The following is an 18,214-nucleotide window of genomic DNA, read 5'->3' as shown; positions in this document are numbered from 1 at the left end:
GGTCTTTTATTTTGGAGGGGAAAGGTGGGGGGGTTTGCAGAATGGTGGGCTGGGGAGGGGGGAGAATGCTTTTGGGCGGAGTTGGTAGAGGCAGGGGAACCGACTGGGGGCGGGGCAAAGAATTTTAAATTAAATTAAACCAAACTGAAAATGAGAAAACCAACATGGAGCCTCCTACCAAGAAAAACTTTTTGGGAGAGAGAAAGTTTGAACAGCGCAACATTGCTTTTCCCACCGGTTATTTTTTTTGTGACGTAGAAAACTAAAGTCGGCTAATAAAGTGAATTTAATTTGTTGCTTTAAAAAAAAAAAAACCCAAAACCAAAACAGGCCCCGGGGACAATTTGTTTCTTCCCCCAGGGTTGCATAAAGCCTTCTAACTTCCATCCTGCTCATCCTAACCCTTAAACTAAACCGTATAACTAGTGTTTTTATTCGTTGTGGCTAAACTCGCTAAACCCACCCCTAACAAATCCCCCCTTCCCCCACCCAACCCCACCCAACCACCCCCCCAAAAAAAAGAATTAATGGAAACTTAACCGCTAATTTTTGATCCAACGCTTAAATTGCTGTTTGGAGTAGTAGTCTGACCTCTCTAAATTTGCTAACCTCTGAACTTTAACCTTCCAGATGGCGTATATGTCTCCTTTTTTTATCTCTCTCTCTCTCTCTTCTTCTTAACTTTTATTTTTCCTTTCTTTTAACTTTTTTTGGTGTTCTTTATTTCCCTCTCTCTCTTTTCCCCTCCTCTTTAACCGTCTACAAATCTCTTTCTAAACTTTTTGAAGGGAACACTGATAATGAACGGCTGGCGATTGCTAGACAAAGAATACCGTATCGGCTCGGTCGAGTAGTAGATGAATGGCTACTCGACAAAGGTAATTAACGATAATTAATAATTCCGGTTAACTCAACAAGCAAGTTTTAAAAAAACTAAAAGGGGTTAAAGGTGCAGCCCTCTTCCTTTGGCTTCTACGCCACTTTTTTTCTGGCCTTCTTTCCTTGGTATTTTTGGAGAGAGATGGCGCACATGACTGGCTAAAGCAAAGACAAAATTGGAAGAGAAAAGTTACCGGCTAGGATTTTAGTTTGGTTTCTAATGGTCAAACCGTGGCAATTGGACCAAACCAAGGAACGTTTGGCCCAGTTGCCACAATTCAACCTTTTATTTTATTTACTTTATTTAATTAGATTTCCATGCCGCCCTTCTCAATTGACTCAGGGGAGCTTACAAGAGAATAGACACCTTTTGGCCCAGATGATTTGAGTCTCCGTGGATGGATCGGCTCCGTTGACTCTCTAAATAGGATGGAATTTTCGGTGGAACAGGGGGAATCCTGGATAGGCAGAGGGAGTGCAGGCCATGTCCAGTTTAGTAGCACTGACACCACGGGCGTGGGAGTGCTTAGACCCTCATGAGTGGGACACAGAGGGGTGGGAGGGAAGGAAGGAGATGCATTGAGGCCTGGCAGATTTTTGGAATAAGCCATTTGTCACAAAGCATGCTTTAAGATGGGTGGACTTCCACTCCCTGAATTCTCCAGCCAACTTGCTTTAAGATAGATGGACTTCAACTACCAGGATTCTCCAGCCAGCATGCTTTAAGATCGATGGACTTCAACTCCCAGAATTCTCCAGTCAACATGTTTTAAGAGGGGTGAACTGCAATTCCCAGAATTCTCCAGCCAGAATACTTTAAGATGGATGGACTTCAACTCCCAGAATTCTCCAGCCAGCATTTTTAAGATCGATGGACTTCAACTCCCAGAATTCTCCAGTCAACATGTTTTAAGAGGGGTGAACTACAATTCCCAGAATTCTCCAGCCAGAATACTTTAAGATGGATGGACTTCAACTCCCAGAATTCTCCAGCCAGCATCTTTAAGATCGATGGACTTCAACTCCCAGAATTCTCCAGTCAACATGTTTTAAGAGGGGTGAACTACAATTCCCAGAATTCTCCAGCCAGAATACTTTAAGATGGATGGACTTCAACTCCCAGAATTCTCCAGCCAGAATACTTTAAGATGGATGGACTTCAACTCCCAGAATTCTCCTGCCAACATGTTTTAAGGTGGATGGACTTCAACTCCCAGAATTCTCCAGCCAGCATGCTTTAAGATGGGTGGACTTCAACTCCCAGAATTCTCCTGCCAACATGTTTTAAGATGGGTGGATTTCAAATCCCAGAATTCCCCAGACAGCTTGCTTTAAGATGGGTGGACTTAAACTCCCAGAATTCCCTAGCCAGCATGCTTTAAGATGGGTGGACTTCAACTCCCAGAATTCCCCAGCCAGCATGTTTTAAGATGGATGGACATCAACTCCCAGAATTCTCCAGCCAGAATACTTTAAGCTGGATGGACATCAACTCCCAGAATTCTCCAGCCAGAATACTTTAAGATGGATGGACATCAACTCCCAGAATTCTCCAGCCAGCATGTTTTAAGATGGGTGGACTTCAACTCCCAGAATTCTCCAGCCAGCATGTTTTAAGATGGGTGGACTTCAACTCCCAGAATTCTCCAGCCAGCATGCTTTAAGATAGATGGACTACAACTCCCAGAATTCTCCAGCCAGCATGTTTTAAGATGGATGGACTTCAACTCCCAGAATTCTCCAGCCAGAATACTTTAAGCTGGATGGACATCAACTCCCAGAATTCTCCAGCCAGAATACTTTAAGATGGATGGACATCAACTCCCAGAATTCTCCAGCCAGCATGTTTTAAGATGGGTGGACTTCAACTCCCAGAATTCTCCAGCCAGCATGTTTTAAGATGGGTGGACTTCAACTCCCAGAATTCTCCAGCCAGCATGCTTTAAGATAGATGGACTACAACTCCCAGAATTCTCCAGCCAGCATGTTTTAAGATGGATGGACTTCAACTCCCAGAATTCTCCAGCCAGAATACTTTAAGATGGATGGACATCAACTCCCAGAATTCTCCAGCCAGAATACTGGCTGAGGAATTCTGGGAATTGAAGTCCAGCCATCTTAATCTTACTGAGATTCTAGAGTGTGTGGGCTTCACTTCCCAGAATTCTCTCCGTGGTCACGCCAGCTGGGGCTTTAAGAAGTTAAAATTCACACTTCTGGAGGGGAATAGAGTGAGAATCCTGGGACATTTAAGCAGGTCAGTGAGGCGTGGGATGAAGCAGGAATCCATCTCAGAGTTGATCCCTGGGTTTTTTTTGGTCCCCACCGAGAAGTCAGCATACTGGCCTGCTTCCCTAGGTAGAGTCACCATCACCATCTTCCTCTTTGCTTCTTCTCGCCAGCTTTGAGGCTTAACAAACCTCTCTCGCTTTCTTAAAATTCCTTGGACGATGCATCTAACCCATTTGGGACGAGAGCTGCACCTTTAACGCTTTAAACTCAGCGGGGAATGAGCAAAAAAAAAAAAAGAAAGAAGAAAAACAAACAAACCCAAAGGACAGAAAAGATCGTTTCTAAATTCTAACTTAACCATCTAATCACACTTTTAACGTGCTTTTTAACTCAAATCAAAGTACTAAACCGCTTTTTTAACCGCTAAATTCGGAAGGGCTTAATAATCATCGGCAGCTGATGATTCTAAAGGGTGGGGCGGAGGCGGGCAGAAAAGGGACCTTTTTTAAATGTATATATATTTATATATATATATATTTAATGTTGATGCCTTGATGGTGTTTAAACAGGCTGTAGTTACCAAACCAAACCTCGTAAAAACATAATTAAAGGGATTTCTAAAGCATCCGAGTAACCAAAACCAAAACCAAAATCGAACGAGAAAAGTGGGAGAAAGGGAAGAAAAAGCAGCAGAAATTCAGGTGGATGTGAAAAGAGGAGGGGGGGTATTTATAAAGGTTGGGGAAGGAATGTGGGGGATCGAGGGGAAAGACACGGGATAAATGTATGTCACTCTTTATTGTTATCAAAACAGAAATTTCTTCCATGCATTTTTTGTTCTTTCCGTCACAAGGAGGGGGGGATGCAGGATGGGGCTTTTTGGGGGGGGGTGCAGAGGTAAGAGGTTGATGCCCCAGCAAGGTGAGAGGGCCACATGTTTGGTGTGGAGTGTGTGTATGTCGGTCGTTTCTCACCCAGATGACTTCTTCCTGTGCTTCAGCGTTGGCCGCCTCATCTAATGGCGATTCTAGTCGCCACTTATCAACTACGGTTGGGGAGCTTTAAACGGCTTCCGGGGGGGAGGGATCTGCGACACCACCACCACCCTGGTTCGCTGTTTGGTGCTCCTCTCCTTCCCTGCTTCTCCAGAGCAGGTCCGACTCAAATATGAGTCCCCAATCAGTTGGGGTTTGGCCTTTCCCTCGTAGGTCCCAAGGGAAATGTCCGTCTCACCGAAACGCTGGCCTCGCCCTCTCCCAAATCCATTTTCATGCCCCTTTCCAAACATGTGTGAGGATTAAACTCATTTGGACAGCAGGATTTTGTCCTTGTTTTGTACCGTTCCAGGAAGGTTGCAAAGCTGGAAAGAAAAATTATTTTCACCCCCCCTCCCCAAAGCAGAGGGGGTACACAACCGGTTCAAAATGTTTATATATATATATATATAATGTCACATGTTTTTGCTGAATTTGAAAATTAAGGGAGACTAGAATAGATCTATTTCGGCCTTATTTTGGCCTCATCAGCTAGCCATACCCTCACTGGGATTTGAACCTGCAACCTTTGCCTTGTAAGGCAGAGAATTATCCTCTAGGCTACAGTATCCAATCCCTTCAGCTCTGCACCAGGGAAGGGTTACATATTTTTGTGTCGAATCACCCTGGTGTATTGAAGGAACATCACAGCTCCTTATTTGCCTCTCAGCCCAACCCAGGGCCATTTCCAAGGCAGTTAATTTTATTGATAGCCGACAATTCTATCTGTATGTGTCAAATGTTTTTTTGCTGAATTTGAAAATTAAGGGAGACTAGGATAGATCTATTTCGGCCTTTTTTTGGCCTCATCAGCTAGCCATACCCTCACTGGGATTTGAACCTGCAACCTTTGCCTTGTAAGGCAGAGAATTAACCTCTAGGCTACAGTATCCAATCCTTTCAGCTCTGTACCAGGGAAGGGTTACATTTTGTGTCGAATCACCCTGGTATACTTTTTTATATATATATATATAAAAAACTTGGGGAGGTATTTTTTAATTTAATATAATTTATTTCCCCCCCCCCTCGCTTTGGAGAGAACTGTTTTAAGAGCATCAGACCTGCCTTTCTGCTCACATCGAAAGTTTCCCAGCCTCAAAGGTGTGAGAATTCACACCATTGATCACAGTTAGGGAACTAAAAAAAAGAATTCAGGGCAGGAAAAATGGCTGGGGACTTAACAATATTATCCCAGCAAGGTGGTCAGGCATCAAAGTGCTAAAGTTTTTATAGAATTTGCAAATGAGTTCCTTGCGGATACATAGGAAGCTGGGTTTCCCGTTTATTGCTGCCAGCTGCCTCTGAAATTTTAGAAGAGGGGTGTGTGCAAATTTCCTGGTTGAGCCCAGGCTAAGGGTGCATCCCGTTCACAATTTCCCATTTCACCCAGCAGAACCTGGACGAAGAGAACCAAGAATCCCAGCCAATGACTTTTCTTTGAATCTCAAAAGCAAAAATTCCAAAACAAGTGGAAGAAATGAAATACAGTAATACCTCGTCTTACGAACTTAATTGGTTCCCGGGGGAGGTTCGTAAGGCGAAAAGTTCGTAAGACGAAACAATGTTTCCCATAGGAAACAATGTAAAGTCAATTAATGCGTGCAAGAAACCCCTCTCCCCGCAAAAATGGTGCTCTGCTGGGCACCGCCGCCTGGCTGTCACCTTTTGAAACAGCCGGGGGGCTTCTCGGCGTCCTCCCAAACCCAAACGCCAAACCTGAACTTTTGCCGAACTTCCGGGTTCAGCATTCGGGAGGTCACCGAAAAGCCCCGCCACCCGGCTGTCGCCTTTTGAAACAGCCGGGGGGGGGGGGGGTTCTCGGCGTTCTCCCGAACGCCAAACCTGGAAGTTCGGCAAAAGTTCGGGTTCGGCGTTCGAGTTCAGGAGGACGCTGAGAAGCCCTGCCGCCCTTATGTCAGCTTTGCAAAAGAGCCGCGGAGCTGTCGAGCTGGTCGGGAGGCTCAAACGGAGGTGGGGAATCCCAACAGGGAATTCCATGGGCGGAGCTTTGACGTCACGAAGACGTCCTTCCTGGCCGGCTGAAACGTGGACTCCAGGAAGGACTTCTTCGTGACGTCAAAGCTCCACCCATGGAATTCCCTATTGGGATTCCCCACCTCTGTTTGAGCCTCCCGACCGGCCCGACTGAGAAGCCCTCCGGCTGTTTCAAAAGGCGACAGCCGGGCGGCAGGGCTTCTCGGCGGCCACCCGAACCTGAATTTTTGCGGTACTTCCGTGTTCGGCGTTCGGGCGGCGGGTTCGTAAGACAGAAAAAGTTTGGAAGAAGAGGCAAAAAATTTCCGAACCCCGGGTTCGTATCTCGGAAAGTTCGTATGATGAGGGGTTCGTATCACGAGGTACCACTGTACTCGCCATATATTGGTGTCAGTGAGAAAACAGATAGAAAGATACTGCGAGACATAGGAAAAAGCTGCAGGCGTGGACGGTGTTAACAAGGGAAGCACCGTCTATGCCTGCAGATGTAGACTGAGTTTGCATACGGGGCAGTTGTGCAATCTAAGGCGTGTGAAAGCCGCGGTGGGTTGCTCCTGGTTCGTCCCCTGTCCTGCGAACCGGGGGCACCTGCGGCAGGAGGCTCCGCCCACCTTCCCAGGATGCTTCTGCGCATACACAAGAGAGTGCGCTCACAAACGAACCGGTAGCAACCCATTAGAATCCGCTACTGATGTGAAGGCAACATCTGTGTTTGAGGAGTGGAAATAGTCGTGTTGCTTTAGGAGAAGGAGAACGACAATTGTTTCCCCAAACTCTGGGCCTTCTGAAATACAGGGAGCTCTCGACGTACAACCACAATTGAGCCCAAAATGGATGTCGTTAAGCAAGACGTTTGTCTAAAGTGAGTTTTGCCCCATTTTTACAACATTTCAGGCCACTATTGTTAAGTGAATCACAGCAGTTGTTAATAATAATAATAATAATGAATAATAATTTATTAGATTTGTATGCCGCCCCTCTCCGAGGACTCGTTAAGTTAGCCACACGGTCGTTAAGCGAATCTAGCATCCCCAGTAAATACACAAACATATAAGAGGAACTACAGTGGTACCTCTACCTAAGAATGCCTCTACTTAAGAACTTTTCTAGATAAGAACCAGGTGTTCAAGATTTTTTTTTTGCCTCTACTTAAGAATCCGAACCCGGAAAAATTTCCCAGGAAATTTGAGAGCGGCACGAAGACCCGGCCAGTTTCTCTCTCTCTGGTGCAGTGTATGGGAGGCAACCTTTTTTTTTTAAGCCTTAAAGTTTTGGAGTTTTTTGATTCCCCTCACCTTCTTCCTTCGACGGCGACTGTCCTCCTCCTCTTCTTCCTCCACCTCCTCCAACCAAAATTCCGAGCTTTTATTTCTTTCCTAATGGGTTTGCACGCGTTATTTGCTTTTACATTGATTCCTATGGGAAAAACAGCTTCTACTTACACACTTTTCTACTTAAGAACCTGGTCACGGAATGAATTAAGTTCTTAAGTAGAGGTACCACTGTACTGTGAATGGAGAACTAGCTGTATTTTGTTACGAGATCACCAGGGGCTGCCCCAAAGAAGAGGGGAGGGTCAACCCATTCTTCAAAAGCCCCAGAAGGCACGACACAAAGCAACGGATGGAAACGAATCAAGGAGAGATCCAACCTAGAGCGAAGGAGAAAATTAACCAGTGGAAAGACTTGCCACCAGAAGTTGCAGGCGCTCCGTCGCTACAGGATTATAAGGATTTGTCTAAACTGGTATAGAGCAGTGATGACGAAGCTTTTTTTGTTCACCTGCCAAAAGGGGGGGCCATGCATGCCCACACCCATAATTCCATGTGACACCCCCCGTGCTCCCAGCATGCAATGGAATACCTATTTTTTTTTTGCTCTCCCCAGACTTTTGAGCCTTTCTAGGAGCCTGGAAAGGGCAAAAATGGCCTCTCGAGGCCCTCCAGAGGCCAAAAATGGTCCGTTTCCCAACTTGAAATGGACCATTTCTGGCCTCTGGAGGACCTCCGGTGGTGGGGGGGGGGGCTTTTCAGCCTCCCCAGGCCTCTAGAAGCCCGGAGAGAGCAAAAACACGGAACTTGCAGTTGCCTGGAATTTATTTTATTTATTTATTTTATTTATTGGATTTGTATGCCGCCCCTCTCTGGAGACTCGGGGCGGCTAACAGCAATAATAAGACAGCGTACAATAATAATCCAATAATAAAAACGATTAAAAACCCATTAATATAAAAACCAAACATACGTACAGACATACCATGCATAAAATTGTAAAGGCCAAGGGGGAAAGATTATCTCAGTTCCCCCATGCCTGGCGGCAGAGGTGGGTTTTAAGTAGCTTACAAAAGGCAAGGAGGGTGGGGGCAATTCTAATCTCTGGGGGGAGTTGGTTCCAGAGGGCCGGGGCCGCCACAGAGAAGGCTTTTCCCCTGGGTCCCACCAAGCGGCATTGTTTAGTTGACGGGACCCGGAGAAGATCCACTCTGTGGGACCTAACTGGTCGCTGGGATTTGTGCAGCAGAAGGCGGTCCCTGAGATAATCTGGTCCGGTGCCATGAAGGGCTTTATAGGTCATAACCAACACTTTGAATTGTGACCGGAAACTGATCGGCAACCAATGCAGACTGCAGAGTGTTGGTGTAACATGGGCATATTTGGGAAAGCCCATGACTGCTCTCGCAGCTGCATTCTGCACGATCTGAAGTTTCCGAACACTTTTCAAAGGTAGCCCCATGTAGAGAGCGTTACAGTAGTCGAGCCTCGAGGTGATGAGGGCATGAGTGACTGTGAGCAGTGAGTCCCGGTCCAAATAGGGCCGCAACTGGTGCACCAGGCGAACCTGGGCAAACGCCCCCCTCGCCACAGCTGAATGATGTTTCTCTAATGTGAGCTGCTGTGATACTGATCGAATGCTGCACATTCAGTCAGTAACACGGCTGTTACTTTGCTTGTCAGACGGTCACTAAAGGTATCGTGTGACCCTTTGACCCTGAAACCGTCATAAACATGAACCAGTTGTCAAGCATTTGAATTTGGATCATGTGACCCAGCGGGGGGGATGCTGCAGTGGTCGTAAGGTGAAAAACGGCCATAAGTACGAAAAACAGTCCTTGGTCACTTTTTTTCAGTGATGTTGTACCTTGGAACGGTCACTGAATGAACTGTTGTAAGTTCGAGGGCTACGTGTGGAACCAGCCAAGGGGGTCCTCAACATTATGACCAATTACAGATTTTTTGGGGGGGCTAAGCAAGGCAGTTGTTAAATGAGCTGCGCCTCATTTTATGACCTGTTCAGCTACTGTCGTTCAGTGAATCACTGCAATTGTTAAGCGAATCAGTCCTTTCCCCTGCTCGTGGGAATCCAGCAGGGAAGGTTACAAGCGGTGATCACATGACCCCGGGATACCGCAAGCGTCATAACTGTGAGTCAACTTTAATTTCAATCCCGTGGCCATGGGGATAATGCCACGGTTATAATCGTTTATTGGCCCTATGTGGCCGGACACCCAAAGAATTTGTCTCTGGTGCAAAAGCTCTTACTGTACATACAAACAATAAAGTAATGTGGGTAGACCTCGAATTACGACCAAAATTTCCATTGTTAAGTGAGACGTCGGTTAAGTGAGCTTTGTCCCATTTTTACGACCTCTCTGGCCACCAACGTTCAGTGAATCACAGCCGTTGTTAAATTGGTCAAACAGTTATTAAGAAATCTGTCTTGGCTCGTCAGAAGGTCGACGAAGGGGATCACATGACCTTGGGACATAAACAACGGTCATAAATGTGAGTCACTTACAGCCCAGCATCTGAATTTCAATCGCATGAACCACGGGGACGCCACAAAAGGCAGCAAGTGTGAAAAACACTCCTAATGAGTCACTTTTTCTCCATGCCACCATAATTCTGAACAGTCACTAAATGAATCATCGTAAGTCGAGGATTGCAAGTAGACAAAGTAACAACAGTTGCAGAAAGCTTTAGTAGAGAGCTTGGTATAAATTAGTTTTACCTTTCATTTTTTTGGTCTGTGATGTACTATGTTCCGAGTTCAGATTCTTGGCCTTCTGGGCATTTTGCACAACGTCAATATTAGAATAGCACAATAGGTGTGTTTGTGCATGTATATCTCTGTGTGTGTGTTTGTGTGTGCATGCACACACACTTATATCCTGCCTTATCTCAGAAAGCTGCAATAGCACGTCACAGGTCCTCCTCATTTAAGGACCATTTAATGATGATTCGCTTAGTGGCCTTTCTAGTTCTGACCACTGTACACACAACAGACACACAAAGACACACACACACATCATCCTGTGGTCACATTTTGGGTGCTTGCCCGCCAGCTCACATTTACGAACCGCACAGCAAATTTTGGCAAAGGACAGTTGTATAAAACGCAAAAAAAATGCTGGTAAGATCAGGAACAGTCATGGGATGACCTGTTTAACAACCGCCACAACTTATTACCATAATTTCATATATGACTTACGACAGTTCATTTAGTGACTGTTCCAAGTTACAAAAGTATGATTATGACTGTTTTTATGTCAGTTATGTCAACTTATGTCAGTTGCACATCTCCATGTTGACGAGATCAAAATTCACACACTTTGCCAACTGACTCACAGTTATGACGGCCGCAATGTGCCGGGCTCCTGGGACACCCTTCTGACAAACAAAGTCAATGGGGAAGCCAGATTCACTTAACAACCATGTGACTAACTTAGGAATTAACAGCAATTCACTTAACGGCAAAGAACGGTCGTACATTGGGGCGAAATTCATTTGACAAATGTCTTGCTTTAGTAGTGGAAATTTTATACGCTGTAAATCGAGGACGCCCTCTGCTTTATGATTTGACCTTGTTACTCCAATTAATCTGGTGATCGAGTCTTATTTATTCATTTATTTTATTTTTTTATTAGATTTGTATGCCGCCCCGCTCCGTAGACTCGAGGCGGCTCACAACAACAATAAAACAATTCAAGACAAATCTAATAATTTAAAAACATTAAAAAAACCCATTATTAAAGCAGACGTACACACAAACATACCATACATAAATTGTATAGGCCCAGGGGAGATGTCTCAATTCCTCCATGCCTGACGGCAAAAGTGGGTTTTAAGGAGCTTACGAAAGGCAAAGAGGGTGGGGGCAGTTCTAATTTCCGGGGGAAGCTGGTTCCAGAGGGTCGGGGCCGCCACAGAGAAGGCTCTTCCCCTGGGACCCGCCAAACGACATTGTTTAGTCGACGGGACCCAGAGAAGGCCAAGTCTGTGGGACCTAATCTGTCGCTGGGATTCGTGCGGCAGAAGGCAGTCCTGGAGATATTCCGGTCCAATGCCATGAAGGGCTTTATAGGTCATAACCAACACTTTGAATTGTGACCGGAAACTGATCGGCAACCAATGCAGACTGCGGAGTGTTGGAGTGACATGGGCATACCTGGGAAAGCCCATGATTGCTCTCACAGCTGCATTCTGCACGATCTGAAGTTTCCAAACACTTTTCAGAGGTAGCCCCATGTAGAGAGCGTTACAGTAGTCGAGCCTTGAGGTGATGAGGGCATGAGTGACTGTGAGCAGTGACTCCCGGTCCAGATAGGGCCGCAACTGGTGCACCAGGCGGACCTGGGCAAACGCCCCCCTCGCCACAGCTGAAAGATGGTTCTCTAATGTGAGCTGTGGATCGAAGAGGAGCCTTGGGAGGGGATCCCTGTGCCCACTCCTCACATTCCATTTAGCATCACAACGATGGTGGCAGGAATCTGGCTCTAGCCATTGAGCCTCTGGGAATGCCAGCAAGCCGGGACGTTAATGTAGGTTTACACAAACCCAGAATGGGAGAGCCACATTAGCTACTTAGCCCGTATTGTTCCTGAATTATTATTGCTTAAATCCTCTTAGTTTGCACAGATTATTTGTTTGTTTCGGCCCCGGGGCAATTTTCTCTCCTTGTCTCTCTTGTGCGCAGACCTGCACATAGACACAAAGAGGCACAAAGGCATTTTGTTTGCCATCAATAAAATGGCCCTCCGGCTTTACACACTCACACTTATTCCACTGCCGCATCTCAGCTTGTCTAGCACAGGCGTGCGGTTGGCAGTTTGTCTATGCCAACGATGGCGAACCTACGGCACGGGTGCCACAGGTGGCATGTGGAGCCATATCGACGTTACCTTATGTCGTCTCCAGCGCACGTCTGTGCACTAGCCAGCTGATTTTCAGGCTTGGGGAAGGCCATGTTGCTCTCCGGAGGCTTCCAGGAAGCTTCCTGAAGGCTCCAGAGTGCAAAAAACAGCACAACGGGCAAACTGGTTTTTCTGCACTTCTGGTTTGGCTGATTTTTCATCATTCCAGGCTTCAGTGAGGCCTATGCAAATACGGTGGGAAGGGGGGCCATATACCCATGCGCAGGGGTCAGCACGAGGATGTTTGCATGTGGAGGAGGGGAGGGAATAGAAACAGAGAAGATTGATGGCAGAAAAAGACCTCCTGGATAGGTAGGTAGGTGTAGGTAGGTAGGTAGGTAGGTAGGTAGAAAGAAAGAAAGAAAGAAACACAGAAACACAGAAACACAGAAACATAGAAGATTGATGGCAGAAAAAGGCCTCCTGGATAGATGATAGGTAGGTAGGTAGGTAGGTAGGTAGGTAGGTAGATAGATAGATAGATAGATAGATAGATAGATAGATAGATAGATAGATAGATAGATAGATAGATAGAAACAGAAACATAGAAACACAGAATCATAGAAACATAGAAACATAGAAGATTGATGGCAGAAAAAGACCTTGTGGTCCATCTAGTCTGCCCTTATACTATTTCTTGTATTTTATCTTAGGATGGGTCAATGTTTATCCCAGGCGTCTTCAAATTCAGTTACTGTGGATTTACCAACCACGTCTGCTGGAAGTTTGTTCCAAGCATCTAGTACTTTTTCAGTCAAATAATATTTTCTCACGTTGCTGCTAATGGGTGTGGACACATGCACGCATGCTATCACACGCACTCACACCCATTTGGCACTCAAAAAGGTTCGTCATCACCGACATGTGCAACGCTGCACGCAGGTGGAAAATTACACAGAGACCCCACACCAGCAGACAACATTCAACCTGGAGGAAAAGGGGCCCTTAAGAGCCCAAAACTAATTAGCTACATCAAAGTTTTGCAGATTTTGGGAAGTGACTTACGACCATTTTCCACGCTTAGCGACCGTGGCCGCACATGATCAAAATTCAGAAACATGGACGCTGACTCTGCATTTGTGACGGCCGCTGCGTCCCGATGGCTTTGGGGCGGCCCTTCCGACAAGCCATGATAATGGGGGAGGGGGAAGTCAGATTCACAACCTGTGTCGCTAATTGATCGGCCGCAGTGATTCGCTTAACGGCGGCGGCAAGAAAAAGTCGTAAAAAGGGACAAAACAACGTAAACCCCGGGCTCGGTGGTAGTCGTAAGTCAAGGATGTGCCTTGTTTTGCAAAATCGGCACAGAGCCAAGCCAGGATGGATGGTCTTCCCATCGCTTGGCCTCATCCCGCTTGTCTTGGAAACATCTGAATTTTGATCCTGAATTATTACAGGCTGTCCTCTACTTACGAAAGTTCGCTTCGTGAACATCCAGAGTTGCAACAGCACTGGGTAAAAAGTAACTTACAACTGGTTTTCATCGTTATGGATGTTTCCGCATCCATGCCCAGGGGGTCACGTGATTTACATTCGGGATGCTGGACCACTGACTCACACTTACAAGATCAGCCTCTTGCGACCTTCTGAAAAGCCCAAGTCCATGGGGAAGCCAGATTCACTTAATGACCGGGTAACTAAGATACTGTATTTTTCAGAGTATAAGACACACCTTAGTTTTGGGGGAGGAAAAAAGGGGAAAGTATCTGCTTACCAGGTAATTCATCTGGCTAGTGTCCTTAGTCTGGTCAGCTTCAGCACATTATTTTATCCCCTGATTAGAGCTTTAAAAAAATTTATTTGGAGAGAGTAACAATGAAAGAGCTTGCAAACAAGTAAGAGCTGGGAACATTGTTAGCACCTGGTTAGGGCTGGAAAGAAACATCTCCGGGACCGCCTTCTGCCGCACGAATCCCAGCGACCAATTAGGTCCCACAGAGTTGGCCTTCTCCGGGTCCCGTCAACTAAACAATGTCGTTTGGCGGGACCCAGGGGAAGAGCCTTCTCTGTGGCGGCCCCGGCCCTCTGGAACGAACTCCCCCCAGAGATTAGAATAGCCCCCACCCTTCTTGCCTTTCGCAAGCTTCTTAAAACCCACCTCTGTCGTCAGGCATGGGGGAATTAAGATATTCTTTCCCCCTAGGCTTCCACAATTTATGTATGGTACGTTTGCATGTATGATTGGTTTTAAAATAAGGGTTTTTAGCTTCTTTAGTATTGGATTGTCGCATGTTGTTTTTACCACTGTTGTTAGCCGCCCCGAGTCTACGGAGAGGGGCGGCATACAAATCCAATAAAATGAAATGAAATGAAATTTGGAGCAAGCTAGAGCAATGAATAAAAACCCTGCAAAGACTTAGGGCTTGGAAAACATCCTTTGCAGAGAGTAACAATAAAAGAGTTTGTAAGAGCTGGGAACATTGTTAGCACCTGGTTAAGTGCTGGAAAGAAACATTTGGAGCAAGTTAGAGCAATTAAAAAAACCCTGCAAAGACTTAGGGCTTGGAAAACATTCTTTGCAGAGAGAAACAATGAAAGACCCTGCAAGACAAGAGCTGGGAAGATCATTAGCACCTAGTTAGGGCTGGGGGAAAAGGCTTCCCCCAAAAAAGCTACAGTCGTAGTATAAGACGCCCCTGAATTTTAAGCCTCTTTTAGGGAGGAAAAAAGTGCGTCTTATATTCCGAAAAATACAGTAACCAAGTTAGCCACCCTGAGTCCCATTGGGATTGAGCAGCATAGAAGTCGAATAAATAAATAAACGGCCACAATCATTCACTCAAGAACTGTGGCAGGAAAATGTCATAAAATGGGGCCAAACTCACTTAACGAATGTCTCACTTAGCAACATAAAATTTGGGCTCAGTTGTGTTCAGAAGTTGAGGACGACTTGTGATCCCTTTTCCGCTTTCATCCCATCCTAGGCCAGCATTGGCAAACCTTGGCGAAGAGTGGCAAAATGGGGAGGGGAGGCATGTGCGCACCGGGAAGATAATCTTATGGTTTACGGCGCGCACATGCGCAACAGCCACCTGGACTCCCAGTTGCATGGAGACCAGCTGACCGGTATGCATTCATGCACTGGAAACCAGAAGAGCACTGGGCTGCTGCTTTCTGCCGCTGGCGCATATGTAAACACCAGTTGGCTGCCGTTTCAGAACCCGGAAGAGCAATAGGCGATGGCTCACGTGGCCAGAGAGATGGCTTTGCGTGCCATCCCGGTCCTAGGCTGATCAAATAGATCCAGGATCCAATATGACCCATGCACAAAGCTGCTGGGGAGAAATAAGTGTTGGAATTTATTGTCTACGTCCCAAATAGCATCTGAGAATTAAATCAGAATCCGTTCCAGTTCTCACACAAGAGGTTCGATTTATTAGCAGAGCCATGTTGGATTCGTTTCGTTCATTCCGACGCTAATTTCTCTCCAGTACTCCACCGAGTTTAAGGTTCATCTCACATCCCCACACCCACAAGTGCAATCACGTGGACCAGTCCGCTGCAGGGATTCATCTACTTCCTCTTTCGTACAGTGACCTTGGACTCTGAGAAAGGAATTTGTTGTGGCTATAACTTCTCTTCTACCCCTTCCAATTCCCTTATGCTGTGTTACTGTGGCAGGCCAAAGCCCCTAACTCCACATGATGGCTTTCAGTCTGACAGGAGGTAGAATAGAATAACTTTAGAATAACTTTATTCTCGCTTTCCATGTACGCTAATCGGCATACATTAAAATGAAATTTCGTTGCATGCAACTGTCCAAGGGCCTCCGCCTCCAATATACGGTACATAACCATGACAATAAATAAATGCAAAATTACGCATATACCCACATGTACCTATATAGCACAGACATGTATTTATTTATTTTATTTATTTATTAGATTTGTATGCTGTCCCTTTCCCTAGACTTGCTTACTTACATGTAGATGCCTCAACCTACATCCATAACTAAGCCCAAAATTTAGAAATTTTGCCCCGTTTTATGACTTTTCCTCACAGTAAATCCCTGCACCTCTTGGTAACACGGTCGTTAAGTGAATCTGGTTCCCCCCCTTGATTTGGCTGGTTGGGGAGAAGGAGCATGGCCAATGTCGCAGCAGTACGGGTGTCCCCCCACCCTCCACGGGGAATCCCGAATCACAGCTGTTTGGATACCTGGAACCAGATTGGAATCAGGTTAGATCCACCTTGGAGGAGCGGTGCAGAAGAGAGGCAACCGTCGGGGGCTCTGGGGGGGCTCATAAGCCCCCCAGAGAGCTGGCACCAGCCTCTCGGCCAGAAGCTGAGAAAGACTTTGCTGGTCGGAAGGTTGCGAAAGGGAATCCCGTGACCCTGAGACACGGCAGGGGTCATAAAGGTGAGTCAGTTGTGAAGCATCCGGATGCAAATCAGATGATCCTACAGATGCTGCAACACGTAGAATTGTTCGAATCAACCACAAGTCACTTTTTCCAGGGCCGCTGTAAATTCGAACGGTCACTAAACGAATCGTTGCAAATGGAGGACCTCCTGTAAAAAACTAGCATCTCCCTGGAATGAGGCTTTTGTTAGCTCAATTATATAATTCTCTTCCCCGAGGTCTGAATGGACATTGTGTTCTGGATCCATCCCCTCCTTTAAAATCATGAGGTAGCCCAAATCGATGCAGGTAGGCCTCAAATCTACGACAGTTCGTTTAGTGACCATTTGAAATCAGAAACGGTATTGATGGCCGTTTTTCAGCGTTACGATCACTGTACAATCCCAGCGGTCACGGGATCAAAAGTCAGACGTTTGGCAATCGGCTCATATTTACGACGGTTGTGATGCCCCAATGGGTCCCGACCAGCAAAGTCAACGGGGAAACTTAATGTAAAATTCACTTAACAGCAAAGGTTATTCGTTTAACATTACTCGCTTAATGACGCTGGCGACAAAGGTCGTAAAACGAGGCAAAATCCACTTAGCTGATGCCTCACTTAGCCACAGAAATGTTGGCTTCCATTGTGATTCGCTTAACGACGGTGGCAACAAAGGTCGTAAAACGGGGCAAAATCCGCCTAGCTGATGCCTCACTTAGCCACAGAAACATTGGCTTCCATTGTGGTCGGGGGGTAGCAAGGTGAACGTTGCACGCTTGACTCGGTGAGCAAATGGATCTGCTAAGCTTCCCACCAAGCGTGCAAAGCCAATCAGAAAAGTGTGTTTTTGTGTGTGTGTGTTTGTGCAGGGTGCCCAGGAGTTCGAAAAGGGGATGGCCCAGTTGCAGGGGACAGTTGTGGGTGGGGTATTTCCTGAAAAATGAGACCGGGCCTTAAACTAAGCCAAGACTCGGCGTTTCCCCCCGGCTTTTTGCCTATTATTATTATTATTATTATTATTATTATTATTATTATTATTATTATTATTATTTAATTGGACTTGTATGCCGCCCCTCTCCATAGACTCGGGGCGGCTCACAGCATATACCAAAGCGTAACAATACAATTTATCCAATTAATAAACTAAAAAGATTCTTGAAAAATTCTAACTTTAAAACATTCATTTGCATTCGTTCAATAATCACACCAATGGCATTTGTTGGTCAGGGGGAAGGTCTAATGTCCCCAGGCCTGGCAGCCAAGATGTGTTTTTAGACTCTTCCGGAAGGCGAGGAGAGTGGGGGCAGTGCGAATCTCCGGGGGCAGGGGCCCCCACAGAGGAGGCTCTTTCCCTAGGCCCCGCCAGCCAACATTGTTTGGGCACGTGTGGTTCTAGATCAGTGTTTCTCTACCTTAGCAGTTTGAAGATGTGTGGACTTCAACTCCCAGAATTCCCCAGCCAGCAACGCTGGCTGGGGAATTCTGGGAGTTGAAGTCCACACATCTTCAAACTGCTAAGGTTGAGAAACACTGTTCTAGAT

At 46.1% G+C, this 18,214-nt stretch overlaps 1 protein-coding gene across 1 annotated transcript in view; it reads left to right on the top strand.

Moving 5' to 3' along the window:
- Positions 1-18,214, top strand: part of NRXN2 (neurexin 2) — a 619,785-nt gene that overhangs the window by 561,983 nt on the left and 39,588 nt on the right. The window contains exon 16 of the mRNA XM_070766693.1: positions 789-878. Within this exon, the coding sequence (XP_070622794.1) occupies positions 789-878 (90 nt within the window). The remainder of the gene's footprint in view (positions 1-788; positions 879-18,214) is intronic.

This window comes from Erythrolamprus reginae, chromosome 13 (assembly GCF_031021105.1).
Source record: "Erythrolamprus reginae isolate rEryReg1 chromosome 13, rEryReg1.hap1, whole genome shotgun sequence".
NCBI lineage: Eukaryota > Metazoa > Chordata > Lepidosauria > Squamata > Dipsadidae > Erythrolamprus > Erythrolamprus reginae.
The sequence above is the reverse complement of the archived record's forward strand: the minus strand, read 5'-3'. Positions and strand labels throughout refer to the sequence as shown.